Below are 14,345 nucleotides of genomic sequence, written 5' to 3' on the forward strand. Positions count from 1 at the left end.
GTGTTGAGAAGATTCAAAGATTCAAGAGTTTAAAGAAGATCTAAGGGACTCCTGAAATCAATACCCTTGCAAGTGCTGCACTCATAATATCAAAAGCTGATCTTCTGATAAAATTAAGCCAGTGCCAAAACATTTGTAAACAGGATTCAATCAATACTTTAGCTTCTACTCACATGAACTACATTTTTAAAAAGAAACTGCTTTATACTAAGCAAAATACAATCCTAATAAACTAGAATACTAACTTTCAATGGAAATTTAGTATTCCTTAGAACAATTCTAAATGAATAAAAAGGATCAAAATCTGCCCTCAGTTTAATTTCTGGGTTCTCACTGAATTGTACTGGTAATAACAGCAGAATTTTTCCAGTGCTGCCCGTTCATTACTTCCCTGTTGGACTACCCTTTTTCTAATAAAATGAAAGTGAAATAATTAAGGAGAACTGGGAAATGCCTATTCCAGCCATTTGTAGTCTGGTGTTTTTTCAGACTTTGACATATCCCTTATAAATGCTGCTGTGAACATGTTTGTGACAACATCTCCAGAAGAACACCCACTGCTACCTACAGTACCATTCCTCTGAGTTACAGGAACACAGAGAACCCAGAGCTGCCTGTGCAGTGGGATTTACGCACCACCTTTGACCATCCAATCTCCTCTATGTCCAATACTGAATAATCACCTGGGTGTGGAATATAATGTAGACCTTTAGTCACATGATCTCTTTGTGAGTTCAACCTAGATGGTACTTGTACACTGAAATGATGAAGTATACACGATGAAGGACAGGGGAAGTTGATATAGATGTTTCTGTCTGCCAGTGATTCCTTGCTTGGATCATATTTGAAATCTGATGTGTCTCCCCAAAAAGGAACTGAGCCAAACAAAATCCATTTATATTCTCCAGCTACAGAGTCAAATAAACAAACACTTAGATGACTTAATCTGGATTTTTCCCAAATGACACATATGAATCATCCAGAAAGTTCCTTTCCATATGCAACAAAATCCCTAACAGGCAAAACTATTAAGGTGTCAAATATAGAAAGCAGGCAGAGCATCAAAAATCCATCATTATGGGAGATAACATAGAGCAGCAGAAGAAAGACACTTCTCCCTCAGCAGTATTAAAGCTGGTATACTAAATACAAGGCAATATAATGCCAGCAGGAGCCTGCACTGGGTGGGTGAAGTAACAGCAGTGGTGAAAGAAGAAAAGATCAACAATGGCAGGAGCAGGATATGCTGAAGACAGCAAATGCTGAAATGACAGCAAGGTCTCTTTTCTTCTTCACACAGAAACTGAGTATGCCTGATTTTACCCTCAGACCACTAATCTAATCTTGGATAAAAAACTATGAACAAGACAGGGAAGGGAAAACCTGGTATGTTAAAAGTGTACTTACTCTTTGGATGTCTCCTCTGAGGGTGGGGTGTCTGAACAAGATCACAGTGTAGAGACAGGCATTTCCCTCCTGTTCATCTACCATTACTTCTGCTTTCCTGAACTACTGGTTCATTTTTTTTGCCTTACTATATTGCCTTTGAGGTTAATTTTAAGTATTGAAACTGAGCCTATTTTTCTTACAAGACTACAAGGCAGAGAAGTGACCATAAATGCTGAGGCATTTTCGGTCAAGAATGATTACTTCTCACATTTGCTTATTATGTTTAGTATTTGCATACAATATTCTTCTGCTTTTTAAAACAGATTTACTACTCAGAATTTCAAACTGAGAAACACAGACTTGGATCCAGAGGAAAAGCAGTAGACAGCAAAAAACTACACTTTGGTGATGTAGGGATTTTCTCACTCAGGTTCAGCAGAGTGAGACTTGAGATTTCACTTGAACGAGGCTCTCACTATCCGGCCCTTCAGGGGCTGCGGTGGGCGCCAGTTGTCAACAAGAGGGCTCATGGGTTCATTCTCAGGGTTCTTGGAAAGGCTACGGAGCTTTGCCATCTGCAAGGAAGAAAAATTCAAGCGTCCATGTGGAAGCACTGTGGACCTTACTGCCTAGGACAAAACTCTGAGATGAAAAAGGAATTTTCTTGCATAGTCACAAGCACATAATGACAACGATAGTCGCTAACAATGCTGAGATTAGTGATAAAGATTGCTGCAGCCCAGGAGCTTGCACTTTTTCTGTGGATCTTCACACTCTTCATCCACAGAACAGTTCATCATCTGACCCTTACCTGGGCTTCTTTAGGATTTTTCTGTGATTCACACCCACAGTGTGGAAAAAGAATACAGCCAGCTCCCAGCTGGAGCTGGACAGCAGGCAAATACCTTGTGAAAATACAGCTATCTGTGAAGGAGGATCCAGACCTATGTCAGTGCAAGGCAGTGATAGAAAAAGCTGGTGCAGAAGTTTGTATTTTGATCTGTAAGGCACAGATATGCCAACTGGATTATTAAGTTGAATCATGAATTCAGCACTCAGCTGCTGTTATTCAAATTAACCTAATTTCAGTGTTGATAATTGTCATTAATTGTTACCATTTCATCCAAATTCAAAATAAATCTATTTTGAAAACAGCCATTTCAGTAGAAAAGATATACCCTGACTTGTGTTGCTGAAGCAGAAAGTGGTATAAATAGCCAAAATTTTGGACACAAGAACTAAAAACGTCACCTTATCCAGACAGGCCTTTTTTTTTTCTTCTGTAAATGCAAGTGGTACATTAATTTGTATGAGTGTTCAGGGTTGTAGGTTGCAGATTGTTTGATTTTGCTCACTGATAGCTTTTAAGAAGTCAAGGTCTGGACCAGCAATTTCTTAAACCAGGAAACCAGCAAAATATTAGTCTCACTTTCCACTTAATTGTAAAGCATGTAGAATGAACTGAGGCTTCCATGATGGCTGAATTTTGTTGCTCAGGGGCATTTCTGCCTGAGCAGGTTTTCTGGATCCCAAGAACATCACTGCTGAGGCTGTTCCAGGAAGTGTCCTGCAAGAGCACCTGATTCTCAGGGTCACTTTCACAGCCCATTTCAACTGTCCATTCAACAGGCAGATTCTCACTGTCCATAGCTAAAGCTTCCCCTATTAAAAAGTGCAAGTTAACACAGGGCTTGCAAATCATCACCCTGGCATACTGAGACACTGCTGAGAACTGGAAAAGGAGCAGCAGAACTGGCTGGAGTTTACCTGGTCTGAGCTGACTTCAATTGGCTCCCGCAGGAGAATCCAAGTGATGCACTCCTCACAAGGGGGTGTGGTGAATGAACCATGGTAGGTCCAGTAGTCACGAGATTTGGGGAAAAGAATTGAAGGATCAAAGTGCAGAAAAGGAGCCTCCTTCCCCTTAGGGAAACAAAAAAATTCTCTGCAGTAACTCTAGAGATCTGCATCTTAAAAGTCATCAGTATCTACGTTATTATAAAGGAAGCAATTAAATACCAAGATTCATGCAAGAAATCAATCTCCTTTTCTTCTTGTCAAGCACTATCCCAGAAATTAATAACTGACATTTTGATTACTTTCATAAATTAAAAGAAGTTACAAACTGAATTGTGTGGGATTAAAGCAAACTAATTTTTACATTTTTCTATTCTGGAATTATCAAAATTGTGTTTTATTTTGGGCCATTGGGATAAAAGTTAAAGCCTATGGCATTGCTGGAACTGTTACCCTTTTTATCCAACAGGATAATGGCCAGGCATTTATCCCAGATTCATTACAGCCTCCTCTTCTGTCTGGAGGAATTTAAATCTGCACCTCTCTCCTCCCAAGATTTTGCTCTAATTATATATTCATGGTGACACTCTCGGTCTTTTTGTTGGTGCTATTACACTTAGAAAAAATTAAAATATTTCTTGTAAGAGTACTGGGTCCTAAATATCTTACAATTCAAGGTGATTACTACCAGACAAGGGAGAAAGCAGACATGAGACAACACTTCCTGCTAAGTCTGCCACCAAATAGGATTGTAACTTCACAAGACTGTGATGAGTATTCCTTGTTCCCTCTGGGCAACAAAAACTAACCAAGGAAATGCAGTTCACTTCTCTATTGATATTTTGGATACAGTTCTGGGAAGGAAGACATATTATTCCTATTTCCTTCTTCTATCATGGAGAATCTTCTCTAGATTAGAACAAAGTGAGTGACAGAAGCTGAAATTGTTTCCATGCATCATTGCACAAATTAAGAGTAGAAAGAGTGACTCCAGTTGTATCCTCCTGAAAAGATTATGCTGTAAGTTCAATATGAATTTGCAAATAATTTCACAAAATTGTGCTTTTTCAGTAAATACAGTACAGTGACCAACTCCTCTGCCTGTAATGCATCAGAGCAATTGAAACTGCATGTGTGATAAATACACCAGCAATACCACCCACTAATTTTTCTGAAAAATAAGTAATCTTGGGAAAATGTCTGTGATGGCAGAAAATAAGTAAGAGATAAAATACAACATGTGATCCTTTGCATATGCACTTATATTTCTCTGCTTTACTTCAGCTGTTGCTTTTTTCAGAACTGCTACATGTAAATGGCCAAAAAATGATATAGTCATTATGAGAGAAAGCTGAGGTAGGGGCATGGATAGGGTGAAAAAAAATAACCTTCAGTTGCCTCAGCAGAAACAACTTAATTTCATTTGAAAACTGAGTTGAAAAAATAAAATTAATATGACTCTTACAAAGGAGAGAAGAGCAGTCAGGCTCAGATCTGCACATCAATGGCAGCACACACATACAAGCATTAAATGCAAGGAATTCTGGCAAATTTGTAAGAAAATGCCAACAAATTTGGTGATCTGGTAGCATGTTCAAGGAGAAGTAAAAAAAAAACCAGAAACAACAACTTTTAGCACTACTAGAATCACAAAGTTTATAATGAAGTAGAATTGCTAAAGTATACCTAGAGATTAAGTTTATTGTAAATGATAATGCTAAGTGACAATAGATGCAATATTGCAGTTCTCTGCAAATAACTCGCTTCAGCCACTGCATCCATGTGATAGGTATGGATTGGTGCCTCAGATCATTATTTTAACTGAAAAACAGTTTGGAATATATTTGCAATGCTATTTGTGCTAGTATCATAGGAAGAGAGAACTCAGGACTGGGCAGGAACTGCACCATGTAGTTCCTTTTATAAATACAGTACCTTCTTAAAACTAGTAACATTTTTAATCTCCCTTTCACTGACTGGGAGCCTGTTCCATAATTGCTACTAGTTTCTTCTCATTTTAGGCTAACTAAATTTCTGACTCTGCTATGTGCATTTTTTTTGGTCACTGTTGTCTTCAAATTCAAAAAGCTTTCAAGTTCTTCTTGGTATTGGCCCACTGACATATTTTTTACAGAGCAGTACCAATAAGACTATCAATTATGTATGCAAGGATTGATTAAAAAATCATCTTCAACAAGAGTACTTGCAGAAGTAAGGAGTTAAATATTTAATTAAGCAAAAGAAAGTATCATGCCCCACAGTAAAATGGATCATCTCTGGTGCTACGGTTTGGCATCAAAACTATGCCAAAATATGAATCTGAACTACTGATTCTGGCTTCTGTGGCTTTCCAGCTACATTATATCACAAAAAATTGTTTTGATACCTTAGTCTTAATGTTTTCAATTTCTTCAAGAATTCTCTTCATCTCTGGTTTGGGAGTTTGCCCAACCTGTAATGCAAAGCACAAATACTCTATGTTTTTCATACTGTGTTTTTCATCACGTTCCACAGTATTTGAAATAAATTCAGCACATCCCATCTGCCACATTAGGCAACAGCAGTCTCAGAGAATCGAGTAGGGACTGACAGAAAATTATGTGTGTTCAGAGAACATCCAAAATAGCAGACTCCAGTAGCTGGCTTTGCAATTTGGACATGTGTTGAAGGACCCTACAAGGCATCCTGCCTGTCTGAGGAATGGACTGCACACTCAGTGTCACTACCCAGGGCTAAGCCCTTGGCTCCTGCTTCAAAAGCAACCCACAGCCACCGTGGGACGTCTGAGCACTTGGCAAACTCTTGATGGCCTGAAGGGCTGTAGTTCCTGCAGACACTTCCTTCTGCAGCACACACACACTCAGATCAGACTTGATGTAAGACATGTGATGAATTCATGTCTAGATGACCTCAAGCTATAAGGTAAACGGGTAACTTTATTGCTTGTGTTCATGACATTTAGCACTTCCAAAAGCTTTGACATCCCAGAAGAGTGAAGGCAGTATGAGTAAGATGTACAGTTATTGCCATGTCTTGTTCCAAAATAGATTAACTTCAATTTCTCAGGAGATAATTCAATCCTGTTTTAGTAGTATCCCAAAACCCAGTAATGGAACATGACAAATTCAGGGAAAAACAACAGCTCCTTCATCAAAGAGCAAGAAGGAAACAGGGAAAGAGGGCCAGAGAAGACAATGATACTACTTACTTTTCTAGATCTTTTAGCTGACCTTAGCATGGTTAATAGGAATATAGTGATGTGCTTTTTAAGTTGTGTTTGACAACATAAAACTTTAGCCTAAAATAGACCAAAAAGAATAATAAAAGAATTGAAGGACATAGTCATAGGGGAGAATCTGGACAGGTGCTGACCTTCAATTTCGACTAACCACAAGAGAAAAGGTCAGGTTGGCTCACAGTGTAATAGAATTAAAACAACACTGCATCTAGTCTGTTCAGGGACACTGTAGCAAAATTAATTACATCCACTTGCTCTTGCTTTTACAAATGCCACTTCCTAGTGATAAAACAATAAAAGGACACCTATTCCCTGATGGTGTGTTCAAGCTGAAATGCCCACCTGCAGCTGAAAGGACTGAAGTTTCTGTACTTTATCACTATTAGGCTTTGTGCTCGTTAGCATTTCTCAATGTCCTAAACCACATGTAGATCTGATACGAGGATTACTTTCTTTCTGTTGAATTTATAGAAAATCAATCTGAAAATACTGGTGGAGTATTATTTTGTTTAAAATTTTCTGTATTTCAAGGTTAGAGTGTTGAGTGGTCTTATTTCATCATCAATTCTTTCTTTTTGGAGTAGGTTCATTGAACTCATTTTGGTTCCTAGCTTGTGTGGGAATCAATGAAAGACCAGAGAAGGGAATCAGTCAACATAACCTTGCTGACAGGCAGATACAACACCTGCTAGCAGCCAAAAGACACAAAAGATGAGAGGAAAAAAAAAACAGCCTATGCAGACCCTCCTCCTCACCAGTGCACACCACAGGAAGAAGCTGCAGTGCAGGAAAAAACAATGGTAACTTTTCCCCTAGTGCTAGAGAAAGAGGAAAAATACAAAAAAAAATACAAAGACTGAATATTTACTACTTACTTTCAGAAAAATTCCCACAACAGCTACACCATCAGGTTGTTTTAAAGCTCCAGCAAAATTACCGTGTTTTGGGTTCCAGTGCACCATATGTAACTAAAATCATAATTGAAAGTCAGTTCAATAAAAATCAACTAAAACTCAGTTTTAAATACAAGAAATTGTCAACAGCACAATCTGCACTTTAAATTAAATTAAGAAAATATTCTGGTACACAGTAAGTAAAGGAATGGACATGAAAAAGAAAACTCTATGTAAGTATTTCTTACTGCTGTTCCCATGCTTTTATATGCTTATGCTTTCCATAAAGCATTGCTTTGCATCTAATTGAAGCATAGAACAAAGAAAATTGAGTTTACCACATAATATCAGACAATGCAACTATAAATAGTTTAATCCAAGCACATGACACGCACACATGCAGTGCATAAAACACGTACTGACATGCACTTCATCTCAAGTACATTTTTAGATCTTCAGGTTATGCAGATGTCAGCTCAGGGATTTACACTGGGTTGTATGCAATGCATACGTTACTGGTTTGTACCTCTTACTGCTCTCAGCACATTGTACTGGAAGGGAGTGGGGATATAATGTGACATTTCCTTCTCATATCTACTGTGGGATATAATGTGACATTTTTTTCTCATATCTACCTTCAACAATGCTGTATTTTCAGGATATATTTCAAGTTTTCAAAAAATTTGAAAAATATTTTCAAAAAATATTTCAAAAAAATCCCTGTCCAGAAAATCTCTAGCTCATGCATAAAGCTACAAATGCTGCAACCAGCAGTGTGCAATCTCAGATTAAGGAGCGCTGGAACACAGTCATACAGGGGGAAAAGAAAGTATTTTTTAAAAAGTTTATTTAAAATAACAACAAAAAAATTGTCTTGAATATGAATTAATCTATTGTTCTCTGTTTCTTTTCTCTTGAGGATAAGGATTTTAAAGCTAAGGATAAATCTGGAGCAACCATATATCTTTGGTTGAAATGTAGCTGAAGTACGTATATTCCAGGCTTTCTTCTCCCATCAATGAGTACTGCTAACAAAAGTAACATAAAAAGTCTGTGCTTGAAGTAGCCAAGAAATAGTTTGAGGAAGCAGATTTTTTCTCTTTAGTTGACCACAGAAAGCAGAATACCAGCAAAGATTAGCTGTGGTTAAGAAACGGGAAAAAAATCCTAAGCCATCACCCACAGTCCTCTCTGCAATGTCTGTGCACATTGACCCTGAAAATATCTGCCTCAGTTTTGTCCTGTGAGAGGTGAGCAATGCTTCTCCAGGCTCTGGGCCTTGAGAATGTAGCTGGAAGGCAGGGAAACAGTACTGCAGGATTTTTGTGGGCATAGGTATGTATTTTGAGCCTTTTCTCAAATAAGGTAGAGGAAGGAGGTAGCCTTTGTTAGCAATTCTCTACCCTCAATAGCTAATTCACTTACATTTAAGAGCTGAAAAAGTCTTCGGGGGTCTAAAGTATTCATGAATTTTAACAAACTAGGACAACAGCCCTGCAGTGGTTTACATTAAAAAAATTAAAAGCCAAATAAACAAAACCCAAACATTATATTTTATGTGGTTCCTGAAACTAAACCCAGCTATTTTAAAGCAGAGATGTTCATAAACTAAAACATGCTCTGAATCAGTTTTAAGATGGATCTGATTCTGAATGTCAGCTTATAAAATGTGCTTTTAGTGAGTTTTTCTATTCTTTTTGAAACTAACGTGATAAATCAAGCCATACCAGAAATGACTAAAAGCAAAAAAAAAAAAAAAAAAAACCAAAACTTCAGCAGCTCTTCCTATTTGGAAATAACAGATTTGGAAATAACAGATTGCTTTGTCGCAAATATTTTTGAAACATTGTAAGATACCAGCAAAAAAACTCTGGCGTGAAGAAATCCGTGTTAGTAGATACTTGCAGGGATACATTTGTTGGCAGATGCGACTTTATCCCACTGCATGTTAAGCAGCATCCACGAGTTTCACAGGCGCAGAAAAATTAGTAGCTAAATACCTCCAAGAGGGAGCATGGTTAATGAGTTCAGATGATGCAAAACGAGTCGAATTCCATCACGGAACGCCGCTGTCGAGAGCCCGTCCTACCTCTGCCGCGTACTTGACGCCGTCGATGACGTGCTCGGAGCCGTGCTGGTCGCAGGAGCCCCAGTGCAGGTGCAGCTGGCGCAGGCGGTAGGCGCCGCTCAGCGGGCCCCCCCTCAGCACTGCATTGGGGACACGGCGTCAGCCACCGCCAGCGCCCCGCGGCTCCCCGCCTGCAGCCGGCCCGCCGCCGGGCGCCCGCTCCGCCCGCCAGTTTACCTGGCTGCGGCTAAATTGTGCTATCGGGAAAACTGGAGCGCGCTGTGAGTCAAGCACAGAGTCAAACCCCAGCTGCCCAACCTTCCCTTTTCTCCTGGCAAGTGGACACACTACAGTTCCTGGTATGGAGAGAGAAATGGGGTGTTCACAGGTGATTCTTTTCAAGAAAGGGTCTTTTTAAAAAAAATTGGTGTTAGGGCCACTCAATTAACCAAAAGGTGCTTCAGAAAGTACTTCCAGTCCATGACTGGCATACCTTTTACAGGTCACCTTGTGCTGCCCAAGGTATATCCATTAAAGCCTACTAATAAACACCTACTTTATTCTTTAGCTCCGTGTAGTCTCTGTTCTAGGTCAGCCTTCACAAGGCATCAAGACAGCTAAACAATGGTTACAGATAGTTCGCTGTTTCTAAAAAGCATATTAAAAATTTTAAAATTATCTATATTCTTGGAAGTGAGGGAAGACAATAAAGTTTAGGTCAAGTGAGTTAGAAAATTGTTCTTGAGCCACCAACAAGGGAAACTAAGAAGCTGTTACTTCTGCTGTGCTTAGCTAAATAATGCTGACCATGCATCAGTCTGACAGTTGACATCAACTCTGACTTTCAAAACATCACACCTGCTCTTTCAGCCTGGAGATTCTTTTGAGCAGGGACTGCTTAGAGGATAAGCTCTCAAATGTATTTTTCATTCATTACCTAAGGTTGGAATGAGTCGTGTTTCCTTACACAGAAAGCTGATAATGTAATTCACAACTGCTGTGCCAGAAGGCCTTGTTTAAATAGCATTCAAGTTTGAACTTCTACCAATAGCTTTGAAGTTCAAAGTTAACATTGAAATCCTCTTTTGCCCAATGGTCTCAAATGAATTCTTGATATCCTACAAGTAGGAATACCTACACAGAGCAAAAGGTTTAACTTTGCAGTTTCTCTTTTTAGTTGGTAGGTGTCACAACCATCAAGAGGAGGGCCAGAAGAAAAGCACTTTTGAGACTTAAGCATGTAGGTCCTCTTACTTCTCTACTTTTTTTCACACATAAAAAATCATAACTCAGTATAGTATTGAGTAATATTGAGTAAAACTTCTGTAGAAGACTTCAATGGAAAAATATTTACATTGCTAATATTATTTCACCTTTAAATATGGGACAAAAAAGGCATAGAATCTAAGGCCCAACTCCTCAAAAGGATTTGGTCGCTATTTTCCAGTGGAATCAATGGGAGGCAGGAGTTGAATTTATTGTGATCTACCTACATTTAAAAGCTAAGTCCGTATCAGGTTTGGGAACTCATTTACCACTCATTTCTTACAAGTGGCCCTTTCCAGAGCTAAAATACTGTGATGCACTTGAAAACAGCATACAAATCTCTCTAGCATAAAACCAAATCATCTTTTTAACATCCAAATTTTTCCATGTGTTTGGAAAAAAAATTATCTTCAACTATATTTCTTTTTCCAATTAAAATGGAATCTGTGACAATTACTTATCCCCATCTCTTAGCACTGCAGAAGCCAACAAATGAAGGTAGTAAAGTGGTCTTTCAAAATTCTTCCTCATGGTCTTTCAGAACTGTCAAGTATTGTATTTTATTCTGATCATACATGTGCCTAAGAAACAACTGAGTCCTAAATTACTGCCCAGCAACCTGCAGAAAGTAAGGGCAGCCAGGAGTGACTGCACACACTGAAAAAGCAGAGGTGACTGGGAGGGGAGAGACAGGGAAGAAATGTAAGGAAGGTGATTTAGAGGAAGCGCCGCACCAAGGGCTGCATTTGGTTTGGCCAAACTGGAGGCAGACAACTTCTTGAGCAGCCTAAAACATTTCAGCCTCTAGGAAGCTGTAAAGAAGATAGAACAGAACTACCATGTGAAAATGTTCATTACCAATTTCCTTCCCGTGCTTTCAGTCATGGCATCTATTTTATGCAGAACTTTTGGAAGGGCATTCTGGTTTTTAAACAGAACTTGTCACAAGGGCAGGTAGTGATAGGGCAAAGAAGAATGCCTTCAAACTGAAAGGGAGTATGGTTACATTGGATATTAGGAAGAAATTTTTTACTGTGAAGTTGATGAGGTGCTGGAAGAGGTTGCATGAAGAAGCTGTGGATGCTCTATCCCTGGAAATGTTCAAGGCCAAGCTGTATGCATCTTTAGGATCCTGGTCTAGTGGAAGGCGGTGATGAGGGTATGGTTGGAACTAGATGATCATTAAGGTCACTTCCAATCCCAACCATTCTGTGTTTCTATGGTAATAAAAGTGCAATTTGAGAGCACTGTGTAGAAACTGTGCTAGTGAATACTAAAGGACCATAAAAATACATAACTTAGGGACAGTCCTCATTCTAAATAGTTGAGATTCTGTCTGAGAGACATGGAACAATAACAAGTAGCTGTAATGATAAATAAAGAAATCCAGGAAACAAGGGGCTCATCAAGATAAGCAGGAAAGTGATCTTTCAATGTACTATGGATATATTTCATTAGTGATATAGCTGACTATGAACAAAATCTCAATACAAGTGCCATCAAAGCAGATGCACAAAAATACAATGGAAAGTAACTGTTTTCCATTAGATTGCTTTCCTTCTTGGTGAAGGACCAATCAATACTGTATGCTTTTGAGATGCCTTTGCATTATATGATATTGTGAATTTATTATTCATTTTGACAGTTGTTGCCTATCTGCATCCAGAGCTATACAGATAGAGCTCTACAATCAAGTTTTGAACAATTTAATTTAGATCTATGAGATTGTTTGCTCTAATTAAATAACAAAGCTGTTTCATAGTTTTCCAGAAACTATAAAATGCTATTTACATAAATGCTATTTTCATAACTTTTTCAGGCTCTGAAGTATCTGAAGAATTACCATGCAGAAGAAATCAAGATCATAGTCAGCAGAAATGCATATACAAGTTTTTGGTTTACAAAGTGCCTCAGAGCTTTCTAAACCCCTCTGGGAACCACTCTTGTCCTTTACACAAACCCTGAAGATGTGGTGTCTGTGTTGAAGGAGGAGACATAGGGAGAAGTCCACCATCCAGCAGAGTATGTATTTCAGGGGTTCCCCTGCAGCTAACAGCCTTTCTGTCCCACTTCAGATCCACCAGAATAAACTCCTGGAGCACCTTTTTTACGTCCCCAAGTGACTTTTCTCTGCTGGCCTGCACAGGCTGGATACTAAAGGATGCTTTTTGATACCCGGCGCTTTGCAAACCTTGATTCCTAACAACCCCCAAAAAATACAAACCGACCTGATCGATCAAAAGTGTCGTCGAAGACGACGCGGCAGGTGCGCCCGTTGTTCAGGATGGTTTTCGCTGCCCCGGGGTCATAGCTGGCGTGCCAGGAGGCGAGAGAGGAGTCGTGCTGCACGTCCTTGCTGTTGATCTCAATGGGCGACTGCTTGTCGCCCTTGGCCAGGGGGTAGTTTTCGTGCCAGCGCTCGGGTCCTGAGGGACAAAGACAAAGAGACGTCGCCCCTGCTGAGCCGGGCTCATGCGGCCCCGCGGTGGCCCCGAGCCCGCTCACCGTTGTCGCTGTCGTAGCCCCACACGGACTGGGCCATGGTGGCGCCGCCCGCTCCCCGTCCCGCTGCCGCGGTCCCTTCCCTCCCGGCCCCTTTGGGGGCTTTTATAGAGCGCCGCGGCTTCGCGTCCTCCCCGCGGGGCTGGGCAGGGCAGGGCTGGGGGCGGCCGCGGGGCAGAGCCGCGTTCTTCCCCGGGGCAGGCAGGGGCTGCCGGCGGGACCCGCGGCTCCCTCCGTGCCCGTCCCGCTCAGCCCGGGGACACAGCGAGCCGGCGGGAGCGCCCCGCAGCCCCGCAGCCCCGGGGCCGTGGCTCCCGGCTCGGGTGAGGAGAGGCTGCCTGGAGCGCCCAGCGGCTGCTCCAGCGCCGGCAGCGGACGGAGGGAGCTCGATTCTCCCTCCGCGGACAGCGCCGCGGGCGTGAAGCAGCCCCCGAGATTCTGGACGGGCTCCCAGGGCGGGCAGGCTCCCCCAGTGCCGCTTCCCTGCTTTCACAAATGCTCCCGTGCAACAGCTCAGACAGGCCCTATGTCTGCCTGGAAGGATGTCTCACAGCCAGCAAAACCACTGAGCAAAGGGACACTCTGCCAGCCCCAAAGGAAGCCGTTGCAGACCATTGGCTCAAGTCTGGGTTTGATGTTGTCCAGTCAGTTCTTCACACAGGGAGCTTTACACGGAATATATTTCTCATGTTAGTCAACTTAGCAGTGGGTATTTTAGTCAGGAGAGCATTTGGTTTTCAGATGATGGGGAGTTAGCGACTGTATGGTTGTGTTAGTTGGCTTTGTCTGCACATCTATTTTGGACTCTCAGAGCTTTTCTCTCAAATGCCAGCTTCACTGTGATCTCCCATAGCTTTGTCAGTCCCTGCTAACCCTGCTGCAACTCTGTCTACCTTGAGCTAAAAACTCAAACTACATAACTCAAACTAAATAATATTCCAAGATAAATATTTGAGAGTCAGTCAAAAAGCATCACAAACCATGGAGGTGCAGTGAACTTGTTCAAATGCTCCTTGTACCTATTAGCACTGTAATGCAGCGTGGAAATAAACCTGCAGCTTTGAGAGGTTCCACCCTTTGTGTTGGTGAGGTACAAGAAAAAGGTTGAGAAGCTGCAATATACAGAGCTTAGGACTAACTTGGTCCTATTTGATGTCCCAAAACCAGATGGAAGATAAAGTTTCCCCTTCTA

The 14,345-nt window shown here is 40.9% G+C and overlaps 1 protein-coding gene across 2 annotated transcripts; it reads right to left on the reverse strand.

Annotated features, from left to right (window-relative positions):
- Positions 1–1,408: 1,408 nt before the first annotated feature.
- LOC136566508 (carbonic anhydrase 3-like) lies at positions 1,409–13,193 on the reverse strand. 2 transcript variants are annotated; one of them, XM_066565680.1, is made up of 7 exons: positions 13,157–13,193; positions 12,880–13,077; positions 9,407–9,525; positions 7,300–7,392; positions 5,573–5,638; positions 3,157–3,312; positions 1,409–1,964 (listed from the first exon to the last, which is right to left on the reverse strand). In XM_066565680.1, the coding sequence occupies exons 1-7, from the start codon at positions 13,191–13,193 to the stop codon at positions 1,845–1,847; spliced, it is 789 nt and encodes a 262-aa protein (XP_066421777.1). In that variant the 3' UTR covers positions 1,409–1,844. The 2 variants fall into 2 exon arrangements, with proteins under 2 accessions (XP_066421777.1, XP_066421786.1); XM_066565689.1 differs by having other exon boundaries at positions 5,573–5,608; positions 7,276–7,392.
- Positions 13,194–14,345: the final 1,152 nt, after the last annotated feature.

This window comes from Molothrus aeneus, chromosome 1 (assembly GCF_037042795.1).
Source record: "Molothrus aeneus isolate 106 chromosome 1, BPBGC_Maene_1.0, whole genome shotgun sequence".
NCBI classification, from domain to species: Eukaryota; Metazoa; Chordata; class Aves; order Passeriformes; family Icteridae; genus Molothrus; species Molothrus aeneus.